The sequence below is a fragment of the Episyrphus balteatus genome, chromosome 1 (assembly GCF_945859705.1).
Source record: "Episyrphus balteatus chromosome 1, idEpiBalt1.1, whole genome shotgun sequence".
Taxonomy (NCBI): domain Eukaryota; kingdom Metazoa; phylum Arthropoda; class Insecta; order Diptera; family Syrphidae; genus Episyrphus; species Episyrphus balteatus.
In genome coordinates, this window is record NC_079134.1 from 45,614,400 (window position 1) to 45,632,525 (window position 18,126).

Genomic DNA, 18,126 nt, shown 5'->3' on the forward strand with positions numbered 1-18,126 from the left:
CTTATGTTCTTTGAAGAGAGAAAAGGACGAAGATAGATTTCATTGGTTTCTTTATTCAGGTTTTGAGTGATTTTATATAAAATTACTGCAAAGCAAAAATGTATGGTATAGCCTTTGGTGTAGGTTACCTTTTTTTATAATCAAAAGTGATTACAAAAGATTGGGCCTTAGTAATAGACTCGATTTTAATAGAAAAAATTGATTCTGCACTTATAGAGGTCATTCTCTATCGTTCAGTGTATAATTTATGTCCCTTCGGTTTTTGTGGGCCCGGTATTTTGTACCACAAAAACCATGTTCGCCGTTTTATTATATGATGATGATGATGATGATGATGATGATTAATTTTAATGATGGTATGTATTTAGTATTGCTTCATTGCATTAACTTCGTTAACGGTTTTACTAATTTGTTATTTTTTTTTATGTATTTTTTTTAAGTTTTTATTTTTTATTTCATTTCTTAGAACAAATTGTTATAATAATGGTTGTTATAATCACGAAAGAACCCGTATCTATATTAAAACTGCATCTTTTGCACTTTTGTCGCAATCACATACCTAGACTTTCGTTCGCTTTCATCAACATATTTTAAGAACTTATAATAGTTCACCATCCAAACCAAACTTTTGAGTCTCTATATAAAGACTCAAACATTCACATTCATGAAAATGGAGTTTTGGGTAGGAATTTTTAGTACATTCACAATTCATTCACTTATTTGGAATCATTTTTGGTCTGAACCTTCACAAAATGTTTGCTGGGCAGAAATGACTCAAAAAGGTGCAGAACTGAATTCATAAATGAAGGTTTTGTTCACTTATGTGAACGAATTATGATTCAGTTCTGAAGAGAAATGTTTGCTGGGTCATAGCGCTCGTGCGGGGATATAGGTAAAGGATTAGATATGTGGGTGTATTGGGAGGTGTACACTTCTTTGTGTGTGTAAAAATATGTATTGACATTTGACATGTACAGGTACACAATGATTGATTTGCACATTTAGTTTGATTTCTGGGTTGTACCTACCTATTGTTTTTTTATTATATTACATTTTCTCGGCTCATGTTTATCGTACAATGGATTTTGTTATCTTATTTTTTGTAGAAAAACGTATTCTTTCATTTTTATTTATTATACTTTTTTTTTAATGTTTCTGTAAAAAAAAAAGTTATTGACGAAAATATGTAAAATTTTTGGAGATGATAGTGAGTTTTACTTTTTTTTCGCGTAAAAAAGTTTTTATAATAACTTTGGTACAACTTTAAATTTCCTACAACTTTTTTTTGCACAAAAACCAAAATATACTTTTCTGAATCTGAATATAATCATATATGTACCTACAAACTTAAACTTAAACTTGATTAAATTCAATTTTATAGTTGGTAAAAATGTGGGTGTTTTTTTCGCAAGGTGGAAGCAAAATGACATTTTTTTATATACCTTTCGGAAATAATTTGTATTCTATAATAGGGTTATTCTTGAAGAAGTAGTTCTAGTTCTTCTAATTATCTAATAAATGAGTTATTGTAACCATCATATTAAAAAAAAAAAAAATAGATTGAAATTTTTATTTTCAAAATTTTGATTATTGAAAATTATTTTTTCAAAAACTATGCAATAAAATGGCTTTATTAATTTTTTTATAAAAGACGAGGTTTTTGGCTTTACAAAAACAATATTTTTTATAATATAATTTTTGAAATATTACAGGTTATAAAATGCAAAAAAAAGAGGTTGCCTGTAAAGCCGGTTTACGGACGATGATTTTACGTGATAACGTCGTAAGAAAACAGGTTGTGTGCTTTTAAAATGAGTCAATTGAAGCGTTTATTTATTTCAAACAATCATAATTTACAAGAAAAAGCTAAAAAAATTACCTTTTTTTCTTTTCTCATTATACCTATTATTTTTTTTTATTTTAAAAGCTTACAAAAAAATTATACCATTAAAAAGCCAAATATTTCTTCTTAATAATAAAACCATTTTTAAATTTTTACAATGCGCAAAAAGTATTAAAATAATTTATTAAAAACAATCATTTCTTATGAAAAAAGTGAAGAAATCATTTCCATCACCCTAAAATTCATTTTTTTGATATAACAACCTATAATAAATTTTATACCACCTGAAAGCTTATTGCTTCAGTTCGCTCAAAATGTACATATATATCGATCATGTCTATTAGACATCTACAAAAAGAGCTAGAATTTTTTGAACTCGATCAATTTTCATCAAAAAAAGCAAACAAAACATATAACCTTTCGTTTCATAAAGCCATACTTCAATTTTTATAATGCGCAAAAAGTATAAAAATAAATTTGTTGAAAACAATCATTTTCATCAAAAAAAGCAAAGAAAACATGAATTTTTATCTTCTCACGTCATTAATTCCATTTTTTTTCCCTAACAACCTATAAAAAATATATACCATGTGAAAGCTTATTATTTCACCTTTCACATAACGTATCAATCTTATTTCAAAGATGCCTACAAGAGAAGTTAGAATTTTTTAAAGTCAACCATGTGGAATTTCCAGACTGAGGTTACGGTACTTCCCACACAGGTGGCTGTTCCGGGGGGCAATAGATCTCCACTGGTGTTTTGAGGTTTTTCCCAAGTTTCTTAATTTAACATTGTGTACCTTGTAGTTAGCCTACCGTTACGTGTGATATACCAAATGAAAGGTAATTGTATCAGGATGCTCATGAAGATTTAATAAAATTCTATCTGCTCTTGGTCAAAAGTTATAACCTCTTGAATTCTAAAATTTTATTTTATCGTTATCTCAAAATTGTGTTTACGAAAATGATTGAAACTTCGCACACATATAGTCGTAGTCATGGTCTATCATTACTCTTCATACTTTATTCCTGTATCTATTAAAGAAAAAAAGATAAAAATAAATAACGATGAAAATCGGTTAAAAACGGTAAAAAACGTGTTTTTTAAAAACTTGTTTCTTCCGTTATTCAGTCAAAACTCACTAAACGTTTTTGCACATGTATGCATAAGGCCAAAACCTACATGTCCTTTAAGTTTGAGATTTTTTGAACGCTCCAAAAAAAAGCTAAAAATCAAAAATTACCCAAAAATACACCTAAAAAACAAGGTGTTTTTCAAAAATTCATATCAGACGCCTAATTTTTTCCCTCATCTTTCACCTGGCATCTTTAGAATTGTCAAAAAAAATTTCCTTTACCCAAAATCATCATTTTGTCATAGCCCCAACACGTGTACAACGTTCAAACAAAACGTTATAGCTTAGTTTCAAAAAATTTTAAAATTTTTTCTTAGATGCAGTTATTCTTAAATTAATCTCATCTATCTATAGCAAAAAAAATCAATGCTTTACGATTTCGCGTTTAGATTTTAGCCCAAATTTCATCTTTCCGTTTTACCCCTGTTAACCCTATTAAATGACGGAATTTTTACAAATCCTTCATTTGGATTAAGCTTAGGGTTGCCAGCCGTCCGGGTTTTCCCGGACATGTACTCTTTTTTGGCTGTGTGGGGGACGTCCGGGATAGTTTCTATCAATTGTCCGGGATTGTACTCTTTTCTAGCCTTTAAGTATGGGTGTTTTCATAAACGCCGGAAATCTGCGTCATTACAATAGTCTTTCTGCTTTGCTGCATTAATGAACACACCAATTCTGCAGAATGTTTGGAGGCCTGCGTTGGTACAATTTTCAGCAATCACTGAGTGTTCATAAACGTCAGAAAAAAAATATAAAAAATTACCACATAATGAGTTTTGTTTAAGCAAAAAAATATTTCTTTTTCAGTTCCCGAAAATATTGTTTTTAATAACACGAAAAATTTGTAAACCGTGTTACATTAGGGTGGCTAAAAAAAAATACTTTCTTCTAAAAAAAAAAAAATAATAAAAACACAGAGTAGTTCACATTTAAAACAAATTATCTATGGAAAAAATATTTTTAATTAGGGTGTTCAAGAAAGTTTTTTTATGCGTTTGAAAAAAAAAATGATTTTTAGTGCACAGAAAGTTTGTTAAGTGCGTTTTTGCTATAGTAATATTAAATTCATGCCGAATTAATTAAATTGAATTTGGTTGAATTCCAAGCGTAAATGTTAAATATACCATTTTTCTGAGCCCCCTAATTCAAAAATACCTACCCCAATTTTACATTATATTTCATAAACCATGTTTTACAAACTTTATCTGCAGTGAAAAATAATTTTTGTAATTAATTAAAAAAAAAAAGTTTGAACCACCCTTATGGAAATTTTTTTTTTCTTCAATAATTCGGTCAAAACAATATCCACGTTGATTTTTTTGGAATTCTTCAAGCAACTGTAGAAGATAACATTTTTTAGAGCCACCCTAATACGAAAAAAATTTAATATAAACTCATTATCTCAAAAAACACGATTTCGAAATTTTCTGTGTCATTAAAATTTAAATTTTTCGAAAAATGAAAAAAGAAACATTTTTTGCACCACCCTAATTAATATGCTTGCTTTTCATTTTTTTAACAATATTTAAATTTATTAACAAAAAAAATCGAATCAAGGTTTGGCCACACCGGAGGGTATGCGGTAGCGGTACGGGTAGCGGTAACGATATCTGTATGAAAAAAATTCAACATCTGAACGTTGATGTGAAAATTTTTTCAAACAAGTACCGTTACCTCTACCCGTACCACTACCGCATACCCTCCGGTGTGGCCAAGCCTTCAGGAGTCAAATAAATTTCTTCTTGAGTTCTGCAGCAATAAAATTTTGGCTGCGCAATCTGCCCGATGTTGACGACATACTGACGTTTATGAACAGCAGAACTGCAGTTGGACTAAGTTAGTCCGATCGCAGATCTGACTTTATGAACACGACTAACGCAGGCCTAAGTTAGGCAGACGTTTATGAAAACACCCTATCTCACTACTTGTATGCTAGTCTTAATTCATTTAGCCCTAATTTTTCAATCGTCAGTTAGACTATCATAAGAATAAATGTCAATATAAAAAAAAACTTTTATTCCTAGGAATAAGCTCTGAGGTTTATCTGACTATTGAAAAATTGGCCCTTATTATTCAAAAAACGAATCGAGTTCATTAAAAGCGAGGCGTTTTTATTTTGGTTTATTATCTGCTCAATTTTGTTTTGTATTCTGTTCCAATATAATCAAAACTCAAAAATATAGAATATGGCAAAATTTTAAACGATCTAAAGCCACTTAAGTAAGTTGCTAAGTCAAAAAGACCATTTCTTTACTTAGTAACTTACTAAAAATTTTATTTGCATTTAACTAAATCGTTTAAAATTTTGCGCAATTGGTTTTCAATGGAATTTTAAAATTTTTTTAAATTGGAATTGCATTGCAACTTTTGTAGTATTATAGCTCAAATGTTAATTATAATACTTTACCGAGAAGGCCAAACTTTGTCTCAGAGTTTTTTATCTATTTTTTTTTTTTGTGAAAAAATAAGAAAAAAATACTACGGGAACAAGGGTTAAAAATGTGATTTTTAGTTAAATTTTAATAGGATTGTTCGGTTATTTTTTTATAAAATTATGCATTTTTTTTTTGTCCTAGTTTTGTACTCTTTTTTTTGTCCTTATTTGTCCGGGAAAGTCCGGGATTTTGCATCTCGATTACTAGTTTCGTCAAAATATGCCTGGCAACCCTAATTAAGCTTTACTTCACGATTCGTGCTTTACTCCCCAGGCCCTTTCTAATGATATGCCTCACAACTTTCTTTAGATGACTTGATTCATTATGTCGTTGGCTCTTAGACTATTATCTTTCAAATAAGCTATAGAAGATTTTTGTATCTCTAATAGTAGATTTATAAGACATTATCACGTCAAAAAACATTTTGGATATTTTTGAGGTTATCCTACTTTAAAGTGTGGTAATTTATTTCAATATAATTTGATATATTTATAATTTTATTTTTTTTTATAACGATTTAATGGTATGTATTTATTTTCTGAATCTATTCAAGGATTAATAAAAAAGTCTATTTACTAGAATTTAGCTACCAAACGATGTTGCTCTAGTTTTAGTTGTTTGTTTTTAGCACTGATTGTCCACTTTTTATATAATTATGTCAACATTTATGGCGTGAAAAATTTTGTATCGATATCTTTGTCAGCCAATTGTTTATCAATCCAAGAACGGAGATGTGGAACGCTTGCATAAATACCAGGCACATTTTTATCACCACATCCAATACCCCAAGAAACAATTCCAACTTGGTAGTAACGATCGGGATTGTTGGCCATTGGACAAACTAATGGTGAACCACCGTCTCCTGTGCAAGTATCTTTTCCAATTTCTCCACCAGCACAAATAAAACTGGAATGCAATTCAAAGTATTCTCCTAAACGAGTTTTTCTAAGGGCGTTTTGACATTTACCCTTTGGAACTACTCTCAAATCAATCTTCTTCATAATTTTTCTATGTATTTTTGATCCGAATTTGTCCCTTCCCCAGCCAGAAGCAATACAACGTGACATGTCGAAATTTGTGTTGGCTGGTGGCAAACAAACTGTTTTGATGTGAGGAGCCGCATCGAATTCTGTCTCGAGGAAAAGTAGAGCAATATTGTTCTCCAAAAAGTCACCATCATCAAAATTTTCATGCATAATTATTTCTACGACTTGTCTCTCCTGATGTGGAAATGGTTCGTCATCTGAATTAGATTCCCATTCACCAGCTCTGACCAGATAATTCAGGGCTTGTAAGGATTTTACACAGTGAGCTCCAGTTAAAACGACTCTTGGAGCTATCAAAGAACCTCCGCATTTGAAAGAGTTTACAACTTTGCCTTTTTTAATAATTCTAACCATCCATGGGAATTCACCAAATTCTGCTTCCTTATTAGAGACATTTTTGATATTGGATAAAACTCCATTTTTATTTCTATAGCCGCATGTGCTTGCCTTGAAAAAATTAAAATAAAGATTAAAATAAGGTTTAAAGTTTTATCAAAGTTTTCTTGCCTTATAATTATACCGAATGTCACCATATTCTAAGTTTATGTTACGTGGACGGGGAAGTGTTTCTGGTTTTGTTGTAACTGTTGAACCAGGATACTTGGGATTTGGTTTATTATAATTACCCGAACCAGTGTCAATCCTATTTGGGAATTCTTCATCACTTTGAACCATACATAACCCAATTAGGAAAATTGGGATGAGAATTAGTTTTGCATTCATTATCAAATCTAAAATTGGAGATTAAAATTATTATTATTTTGAAAATAAATAATTTGAGGTGGATAGTGAAAATTAAATAAAAAAAAAACAGAAACACCATACTTAAAAAAAATATAAAAAACGATGAATCGGGTTTTTTTAACTTTTATACTTCTGAATGCATTAAATCCCTGGATATATTTTTTTGCTACTATTTTTAGTTACTTAAGCTTTCAATTTAAATGATTCAATTTTAAAACAAATTCAAATAATACGTGCAATGAGAATTTGTATTAAATGTGTACTGATCAGTAAGACGGTCGTATTTAAACTTCCTTATCAATAAGCTTTCCAAGATGGATTTCCTCTTGTTGTGCAGAATTGCTATTGTTTAGGAATAGTGGACTGTAATTTTATTGATGATGATTCACAGCGAAGCCCGAGCAGAAAATCTTCCCATACAAAATGCACAGAATGTAAAGGCAACGATAATAAGTTCATATGTAATATAAATGTTTATTTAATTCGATAATTGTTACCAGCTCCAAGAAAGGTCTGCTCTGTTTGGTGGTTCGCTTCAAAAGGGAAGATGCTTTGAAATATTTTATGCTTGCAGGTGCAACGAATATACGCACAAAAAGAAGAGCGAAAATTAAGTTACTGTGCTTTCAAATACAAACAAGAGTTTTACATTAGATTTCAAGTTAGCAAAAAAAATAAGTTACAGTTTTGATTTGAGTTAAATTTTAAGAAGAATTCATAGTGTATGATTTGTAATGTTTGGTAATTGTGAATAAAATTTATAATTGATAATTTTGATAAATTTGAATGAATGAATTTTAAGGCAAGTTAGATTTAGGTTGTTTAGTACAGAACATCCCGGCCCCCCTGGAACGAGTTTCAGGATATGGGTAGTAGGGCAAGTTTGGTAATTGGACGAACAAATGTTCCACTGTTCGTCTTTACAGTAGCAACTCGTACTCGGCCATCAGTCCCTTGGGTTGCTGCTTCGATTTTGCCAAGAAGCCACTTAGTTGGCGGAAGGTTTGGTTCTTTAATTATTACCAGGTCCCCTGGTTTGAGATTCGGAGTTGCCGTCTTCCATTTCGATCGTTCTTGTAGGGTGGTGATATATTCCACATGCCACCGTTTCCAGAAGCCTTGTACCATATTTTGTAGATGGTTCCAGTGCGACAAGCGATTCAAAGGCGTGGACAGCGTTGTTGGCTCTGGAACAGCAGTAAATGGTTCACCTATAAGAAAGTGAGCGGGTGTTAATGGATTTAAGTCATTATCTGAAATCACACAAAGAGGACGAGAATTTAAGATAGCTTCAATTTGAGTGAGCACCGTATACATTTCTTCAAATGTAAGGATGGATGCTCCAATTACTCGTCGCAAATGACACTTTACCGACTTTACTCCAGCCTCCCACAATCCACCAAAGTGAGGGGACGATGGAGGGATAGAGTTCCAGGTTACATTGTCCTTCGCAAGTGATGTTGCAACAGCCTCGTTGTATGCTTCTGATATGACTAACTTGTGCATCTCGTTCAAGCACCGACGTGCACCTTGGAAGTTGGTTCCATTATCCGAATACACATTCGAACAAAGTCCACGCCGGGAAACGAATCGACGAAAAGCTGCGAGAAATGCGTCAGAGGTCAAATCACTCACTAGCTCCAAATGTATAGCCTTCGTAGCCATACACACAAATAGACAGATATATGCCTTTGAAGTTTTTGGATTTCGACCTCTGGACAGCTTTATGCAAAGCGGCCCAGCATAGTCACACCCAGTGTGTGAAAAAGGACGGCTTTGTGATACGCGTTGCGATGGTAAGTCACCCATTAGCTGCGAAGAAGTTGTTTTTCGCAATTTAAAGCATGTAGTGCACTTGAAAACAATCTTTCTGGTGAGATTTCGAGAACCCAGGATCCAGTACTGCTGTCTAACGATTGCGAACGTTGCGGAGACTCCAGGATGTAAGTTTTTCTTATGAATATCTTCTATAATAAGATGAGAAAAGTCATTAATTGGAAGAATATAAGGATGTTTAATGTTAAAAGATATATTGGCATTTTTAATTCTTCCTCCTACTCTAAGCAGACCTTTATTATCGAGAAATGGGGAATATTTGAGCAGTTTGGATTTCAGGGGCAATTCTTTTTTGAGTGTTAGGGTACGAATATCTTCACTGAATGATGTTAGTTGGACCGATTTAATTATGGTTGTTTTGGCGACATGAATTTCTTTAAGAGTTAGATACGAGGTACGACGCTGACGTTTAGGTTTAGATTTTTCACACAGATAATTGAATATAAAGCGAATGACGTACGCGAGTATTCTTTGCATTCGAAACCACGACGAGGTCTTGCTGATTATGTGATCGATGACATCAAAATTTTCCGCTGAGGTTTGAAGCACTTGGAGCGGAGATAGTCTTTGCTCGAGTAATATATCGTTGTTTTCTTGTTGTAAGGTCACGAATTTTTGTTCAGGCCATGCATTTTCCTCCAGACACAACCATGATGGGCCAGTCCACCAAAGGGGATGGTTCGGGAGATTAGACGGAATAACACCGCGCGACGCACAATCTGCTGGATTTGACTCTGATGAAATATGGCGCCAGCAACTTCTTGGTGTAACTTCCAGTATAGCAGCGGTTCTGTTGGCAACGAAAGTAACCCAGCGACGAGGAGGAGATGATAGCCAGTGTAAAACGATCTCGGAATCGCACCAAGCCACTATGTTTGTGAATTTGTACGAAAACGACGATTTAACAAGACTTAACAAGCGAGTCAGCAGCAAGGCCCCACACAGCTCTAGACGTGGAATGGACACCGGTTTTAACGGAGCAACTTTGGTCTTGGCAGCGACAATTGTTATGTTGTACTTTCCTTCAGCAACTTTACAGCGAGTGTACAGGACGGCACCATAAGCGAGCGTGGATGCATCGCAGAAGCCATGCAGTTCAATGTCATCGAAGGAAGAGGTAAACAAGTTTCTAGGTATTTGGACTTGCTCAAAAAACCAGATTTCCTTCCGATATTTATCCCAACGATCAGCTAACTCTGGAGGCAACGGGTCGTCCCATCCCAACTTTAACTTCGATGACCAGAGTTCCTGAAAGAGCATTTTGAAAAGTACAACTGAGGGTGCCAACAGTCCTAACGGATCGAATATTCGTGATACTTCAGACAACAGCGAACGCCTTGTCAATGAAATGGTTGGAAGAGACTTCGAGATGCGAAAGGAATATTCATCGTTTGATGGATTCCAATGCATTCCAAGCACCTTAATATACGAATTTGAACGTTCAGTGTCGTAAAAAGAGTATTCACATTGCTCTTTAGGAAGAGAAGCTAGGAGTGGCCAACAATTGGAGCTCCATTTCCGCAACTCAAGGTTGGCCATGGAAAGAAGAGTGACTAATTCGGATTTCAATTCGATAAGGTCTTTGGGTGACTTTGCTCCCGTCATAACGTCATCCACGTATACGTCTTCCAGTAGAACACGCGCTGCATTCGGGAATTCTGATTTATAGTCCTCAGCAAGCTGCTTCAGAACCCGAACTGACAAAAACGGAGCGGAAGCTGTACCATATGTTACAGTGCGTAACCGAAAATGTTCGATTTCCTTTGAGGGAGAGTCGCGCCAAACAATGCGTTGGTAATCGCAATCGGAGTCATCTACCCAGATTTGACGGAACATTTTTACGACGTCGGCAGTAAAAACGAAGGGATGTTGTCGAAACCGCAAGCAAACACCTATTAAGTCCCGTTGAATAGGAGGGCCTATCAACAATGCATTGTTCAACGAGTTACCAGTGGAGTCTTTGGCAGAGCCATCAAAAACGACACGCAATTTAGTAGACGAACTGTCTGGTTTTAGCACCGCGTGGTGTGGTAGATAAAAACATCTACCGTTAGAACACTTAATTTCGTCACGAGGAATTCGAATCATGTGGCCTAAGCCGATATATTCCCGCATGAAATCAGAATACAAGTCTCTCAGTTTCGAATTTTGAGCGAACCGACGTTCCATTGCGAATAGGCGAGAAACAGCGAGCGAAAGAGTATTTTTGAAAGATGGATTTGGAGTTTTAAAAGGAAGGTGAACAACATACTTCCTGTCAGGAGATCGAGAGAAAGTCAGTTGAAAATGTTCTTCGGCCTGGTCGAAAACGATAGAACTGTTTGCTGGGAAAACCTCCTCAACTTCCCAGAAACGTTGCATCAAATTACTTAAATCGAGTAAAGAGTGAAATGAGATAAAATGGTTCGATTCCTCTGGTTCAAAAAATTGTCCGGTTATGACCCATCCAAACGAAGTGCGTTGTGCGATTGGGCATCCATTGGGACCTCGAATTTGTCCATCTTTGAGAATGCTCCAAAGTTTGTCACCACCGAGAAGAACATCGATTGGGGCGGCGACATTGAAAGTAGGATCAGCAAGGTCGAGGTTTTGAATATGAGACCAGGAGGAAACATCTATCAATTTGGTTGGTAAGTTTGAAGTTAATTTATCGAGTATAAAGGCATCAACGAATAAGTGAGAAGAATTGACACGAGAACGAAGATTTAGTGAGATGAGGCCCTTTGTATATCCAACTTCAGTCGACGATAGACCGAGGATAGGAATTCTTGAATGCTTACGATGATAACCGAGTCTTTGAGCGAAAGATTCAACAATGAATGTAGACTGTGACCCGGAATCTAAAAGAACACGACAGTCTATCAGATTTCCTTGATTGTCTTGAATTCTAGCCAAGATAGTTGGTAAAAGAGTTTTCTTAGGACGACTAACATCAAGCGAATGATTACTAACGAGCGATTCGGTGGTGTTGGATTGAGCGGAGGTTGATGACGAAGATTGAGTTTGGTTAGAAGAACCCGTTAACGAAACTTGATTTGTATTTGCTGCATCATCAGGATGCACCAACGAATGGTGGCGTGATCTACACACCCGACAGCGAAAAGTAGAAAAACATTTTTGCGATGAATGTCCAGCTTTAAGACAATTAAAACAAAGCGAGTTTGTCTTCGCAAAACTTCGACGAGAGTCAATGTCTAACGCGACGAATTTAGTACACTGAGTAAGGACATGATTGTCTTGACACATTGGGCATTTGGATTTCGAAATTGAGTCTGAAGGCCCAGCAAGATGAGCTCGAATATTGTTTGATTGCTTTGTACGCGATGAACCCGACCGACTGGAAAGTGATTGACAAGCCTCAAAGGCATTGCACCGTAGTTCTAAAAAGTCTAGTAATTCGACTATAGTAACGTCTTCCCGAGAACCGATATTCTCTGCCCAAGCTTGCTTGGTGTCCGAATCAAGTTTGTTTAACAATAAATAAATGAGCCAAGGGTCACGACCTGTCTTATCCAACGCACTAAGACCACGCACAACTTCATCGGCACCGTCAGAAATTTTTCTTAAAGTTTGAACATTAGAGTTATTTGCAGTAGGAAGTGACAAAAAAGTTTCAATAAAAGATTGAACTATCAATTGGCTTCGATCGTACCGTCTTTCTAAGCGATCCCAAGCTTCCGAATAATTTGCGTCATTTATTTTCAAATGTTTTATAAGATTGGCTGCGTCATCACGCAGATAGGATTTCAAGTAATGAAATTTATGGGTCGGACTAAGATTCACCTTAGTGTCGACTGAACCCAGATATATGTCCCTGAACGAAGGCCAATCTTTATAACATCCACTGAATGGTGGCACAACGATTGTCGGAAGTTTAGAAGTATTGGAATTATTTGACGATGGCGAAGACGAATTAATTTTTTCGAGAAAGGCTGATTGTTGCTCAGCTAAGCGATTAAACGCAGAAGAATTATCAAGAACTTCCACTGGTTTGGTGGAAGTTTTTTCCCTATCGCGAATGGCTTTAACGAGCTCGGCATTTGAAACAAAATATTTTAATTCGTATTCCGAAAATTCAGATTCTAATTCACTAACTTCTTCATCTTCAGCTTTTTCAAGAATTTCGTTATGAAGAGATGAATATTCAGACCATGTGGTCTCGAGTTTATTTAACCGAATCTCAAGCATTTCGATTGTTATAGATTCATCAATCGCTTCTGCAAATGCTGCCGCCCGAGTTAAGCGCCCTTTTGCATTACCGCACTTAACTTTTAATGCACTTGCCATCGCAGTTATAATTCAATTTTCGATTAAAACCAAACAAAAAAAATTAATATGTTCGTATGAGTTCGTATGTTAATGCAGAAACGTGTGCAAAACAGTTTTAATTAAACTGTACCGTTATTGATTCAATGTTCGATAAATCGTAGGTACAGCACAAAAAAAAAAATTAAATAAATATATGTAATAGCACTACCAAGTATTATAGAGCTACGGATTACATATATATAAAAAACATCACATCATTTCATCCATACATATATATGTAATTCGACGTAGTCTTTAACACTTTTTATAGTTTTAATTTCACGAATTTCAGAAACACGATTGTCTTTAAATTAAGAAATTGTTCACTTAATTCGGCTTAGAAGGATCATTCTGATGTTTAGGAATAGTGGACTGTAATTTTATTGATGATGATTCACAGCGAAGCCCGAGCAGAAAATCTTCCCATACAAAATGCACAGAATGTAAAGGCAACGATAATAAGTTCATATGTAATATAAATGTTTATTTAATTCGATAATTGTTACCAGCTCCAAGAAAGGTCTGCTCTGTTTGGTGGTTCGCTTCAAAAGGGAAGATGCTTTGAAATATTTTATGCTTGCAGGTGCAACGAATATACGCACAAAAAGAAGAGCGAAAATTAAGTTACTGTGCTTTCAAATACAAACAAGAGTTTTACATTAGATTTCAAGTTAGCAAAAAAAATAAGTTACAGTTTTGATTTGAGTTAAATTTTAAGAAGAATTCATAGTGTATGATTTGTAATGTTTGGTAATTGTGAATAAAATTTATAATTGATAATTTTGATAAATTTGAATGAATGAATTTTAAGGCAAGTTAGATTTAGGTTGTTTAGTACAGAACAGCTATTTTAAGGTTTTATTTTTGTCAAATTGGTCATAAGGTCAGATTAGATGTAGATGTTTTTTCATTATCTGTGGGTATAAGTTAAATTTTAGAAGTAAATAAATTATATGTGTACGGACTACTTTTAATATTAATCTAGGCAGAATGAAACATTTGGCTGAAACAAGCTTAACAACAACTTTCTTGAGTTAAACTTTGATAATCTTTGCGTTAGACAAAAGATACTCGATGCAAAGTCGATTTGTGCCGTCCTTCTTTTTAACCAAAACAATAGAACTAGGATAATCTGAACTGCTGAAACTAATTATACAGTCATCTATTTTTTTTTTTTTTTTTATAATTTACGCGCACTCAAGGGGTTATGACTACCCTTTATATGTTAGCTATTAACACAGTGCGAGCGTTTAGGAAACAGAAATAGGATTAAGTAGGAGATAACGATGTACATTTGTCTTAAATGTTTGCACATTGAAATGGGAAGGAAAAATAGAGTTGGGTAAGGAATTCCAAATTCGTGTTGTTCGACTAAAAAAAGAATCCCTATACTTAACTGTTCGTCCGAAGTTTGGCTCAAGGGTATAACGATGGGCATAATTTGCGGAGCGGGTATTACGGGAAAATTGTTTTAAGGGAGGCATGCAACTGGCTATTTCACTAGAGCACAACCCAAAAAAATAGCGGTAAAACAATGAAAGGCAAGAGACATTTCTACGATGTTCTAAGGAAACAAACGTTTCCGAGATTGACCTATCACCAATCAGTTTTTTTGCTCTGTTCTGGACCCTATCTAAAAGAGCTAATGATGTTTTTGGTGCTCCAGCCCAGATATGGGAGTTGTACTCTAGCTTCGGTCGTATATACGCCTTATAAATTGTAGCCAGGTCAGAAGGGGAAAAGAATTTTTCACATCTCCTGAGGAAACCCAAACATTTCGCTGCATTTTTAGCAATATCTAATAAATGCTCATTCCACAATAGGTGATTTGTTATCGTCATACCAAGGATCGAGAGTTTTTGAGCTTCCTCGATTGATGTACAATTCATGGATATTGGTAGGGGAGGAATATTTCTCTTTAGCGACAACAGACAGCTTTGGGTCTTAGATGCATTGAAATCCACACGATTTTTCATACCCCATGTTACAATGCTGTTTAAGTCTGAATTTAACGAGTTTATCATACTCTCTCGTTGCAATTCAATACTTAAAGAAGATGGGTGTGAATTTGTAAACAAGTATGAAAAGCTTAGGGTGCTGTCGTCAGCGAAACAATTGAGAGGATTAGCAGTTTGGGACAATAGATCGTTAATGAACACGAGAAACAAAGTTGGAGACAGAACAGAGCCTTGGGGAGCACCAGCATTTATTTTTTGAACATCGGATTTGAAACCGTCCAAAACAACTTGAATTGATCGGTCAGAAAGATAATCGCTAATCCACTGAATGAGTAAATCATCGATGCCAAAAGCACACAACTTTGATAAAAGAGCTTGATGCCAAACTCTATCGAAGGCTTTTGAAATATCGAGCGCAACAACTTTACTTTCGCCAAAACGATGAAGTGATTCATTCCATTTTTCGGTAAGGTATGCCATCAAATCACCAGTGGACCTGTTGCAACGAAAGCCGTATTGACGGTCATTGATAAGCTTTCGTTCTTCTAGATATTTTTTAAGCTGGCGATTAATTAATATTTCCATGACCTTAGATAGAATGGAGGTGAGTGCGATTGGCCGGTAATTAGATGGTGATGAAGATTCGCCTTTCTTGGGAATTGGTTGAACAAATGCTTTTTTCCATCCACTTGGAAAACGACCTGAAGAATATGAAAGATAAAAAAGGTTACGAAGGGGTTTCGCCAATGTGGAAAAGCATTTCTTCAAAACAATGGGTGAAATACCATCGGGCCCTGCAGATTTATGAATGTCGAGATCTTTGAGTACTCTAGCGACTATACGAGTGCTAAAATGAATTTGTCCCATAGAAAATCTTACGTTCTCAAGTACAGGTGGGCTCATGTTGCTTCTAGGTAGGGTGGAGTTTGCTGCAAATATTTTAACAAACAAATTGGCTTTGTCAATTGACCTTACAACAGGGTTATCATTGAAGATGAGTGTGGGAACCGATGATGATGTTGAATTCTTGATATTCTTAACGAATGACCAAAAGTTTTTACTGCCTTTAGGGCACTCCAAAATTTTTCTTCTAATTTTTTGGTCGTGTAAGAATTTGGTTCTTTTAATCAGAGCATTACAGGCATTTCTTGCTTCTTTGAATTTTAATCTGTTTTCCTCAGAACGGTTTGCTTTATATAAGCGGAAAAACGATTCTCTAACCTTAATAGCATCCTTACAACTGGAGTCACACCAAGAGTTTACTTTGGGCCTGATGCTCTTTGTTCTGTGAGGCACAAAACTGTTTAACCCAATATTAATGATGTTGGTTACCATATCAGCACAAGCGTCAACGTCCCTGTCAAGAAAACAAATAGACCGGTTGAATGTACTAAAAAACTTGTTGAGGCCTTCCCAGTTGGCTTTTTCGTTTCGCCTGCTGAAAGCGTTTATTTATTCGCACGAAAATGCTTCGCTTCTTAGAAGAGAATTTCTCATTGTATATAAATTTGGAATTGATATACAAAGGTCTGAATCGCTTTCTCTCAAATCTTAAATTTTATATCTGTATTGGTGACAAATCAAATAAAATTGTTTTGCTTTTCTAGTAGGACATTCGGTTTGACGTTTAATTATTTACCTAAATATTATTGATTTTGAGTGAATTCTGTTTTGAAATCAAGAAGAGAATTTTTATTCTGAGAAGCGTTCTGTCTTCTGTCTGTCATGTTTGTGCGAATTAAACACTTTCAGAAGGCTTCTGAATGATTCCGGACGCTTCCGTAGAGCCAATCGAAAACGACATTAAATAAAATTAAACGTGAAACAAATTCTCCTAGTGAAAAAACAAAACATTTTTATTTGATTTTTCACCAATACAGATATTAAATTTCAGAATTGAGTGGAAGCGATTCGAAATTTTTCATTGGATTTCAGAATGAGTGAATCTTTGAATCGAAAACGACATTAATGCAGTTGAAAAAGTTTTTGAAAAATATTGATCAAATAAAACCAACTGTATTTACAAGTGTTTAAAAAAGAAAGTCAGATATAAAGGTAAACTTTTCAATTGAGCCTGAGTAACATGAATATTTAATTTTTTTTTTTTAAATAAAAATTCGCGCGAATTTCTATTTTCACACCTCGAAATTGATTCTACCGTAGGCAAAAAATATCTTTTTTGTTTAGTATTTAGAATACAGTTGGTTACATTGAAATTTTTCTTAAGTTCCACTTAGCAGGATTTGCCTCAGTGAAAAAGTGAAATAATGCCGAATCGGCGTAATTTCACTTTGTCATTGTGAAATAAGACCGAAGGTTGAAATTCAGCGTTATTTCGCTTTTGTGAAATAAGGCCGAATTTTGGAATTCAGCGTTATTTCACGCCACCGTTTTGAATGGTTACAGTAGTATACAGTGTGTTACAGTGTTAGAGGGCTCACCAAGGGCGTCGAGAGCTCAAAAAGTTTGAAAAACACTATTTACTAAAAGAACAAATATTTGATTTATAAACGGCGATATAAAAAAAATAAACAAAAATTTTTGATGGATCTTATTGTGGATTTCTGGTTTGAAGCAAAAAACTTCAGAGGCCAAAATCTTTGCTAACGTTTTCAGTTGCGTTACACAAAGCTATCAACTTATTCCAAGTATTAAATATCAAAGACCTTTTTAATGGTTTCACTAAAATGCCATATTTATCGAAAACAGTTAAAAAATTATAAATCTGAAAATTTCGTGTTTTTCAATTTTCTCAAAAACTATAACACATAGAAACATATGGTTTTCAGTGTTTTATCAAGAATTAATTGAGGCATTTTA

The 18,126-nt window shown here is 34.6% G+C and overlaps 2 protein-coding genes across 5 annotated transcripts; both read right to left on the reverse strand.

The window, feature by feature from the left end:
* Window positions 1-5,844: 5,844 nt before the first annotated feature.
* Window positions 5,845-7,491, reverse strand: LOC129905192 (phenoloxidase-activating factor 2-like). 4 transcript variants are annotated; one of them, XM_055980609.1, is made up of 3 exons: window positions 7,335-7,491; window positions 6,968-7,191; window positions 5,845-6,907 (listed from the first exon to the last, which is right to left on the reverse strand). In XM_055980609.1, the coding sequence occupies exons 2-3, from the start codon at window positions 7,181-7,183 to the stop codon at window positions 6,080-6,082; spliced, it is 1,044 nt and encodes a 347-aa protein (XP_055836584.1). In that variant the 5' UTR covers window positions 7,184-7,191; window positions 7,335-7,491; the 3' UTR covers window positions 5,845-6,079. The 4 variants fall into 4 exon arrangements, with proteins under 4 accessions (XP_055836584.1, XP_055836585.1, XP_055836583.1 ...); XM_055980610.1 differs by having other exon boundaries at window positions 7,327-7,491; XM_055980608.1 differs by having other exon boundaries at window positions 7,286-7,491.
* Window positions 7,492-8,062: 571 nt separating this feature from the next.
* Window positions 8,063-13,327, reverse strand: LOC129919341 (uncharacterized). Its single transcript, XM_056000231.1, has one exon. It carries the CDS (start codon window positions 13,325-13,327, stop codon window positions 8,063-8,065), a length of 5,265 nt encoding a protein of 1,754 aa, XP_055856206.1.
* Between the last annotated feature and the right edge of the window lie 4,799 nt (window positions 13,328-18,126).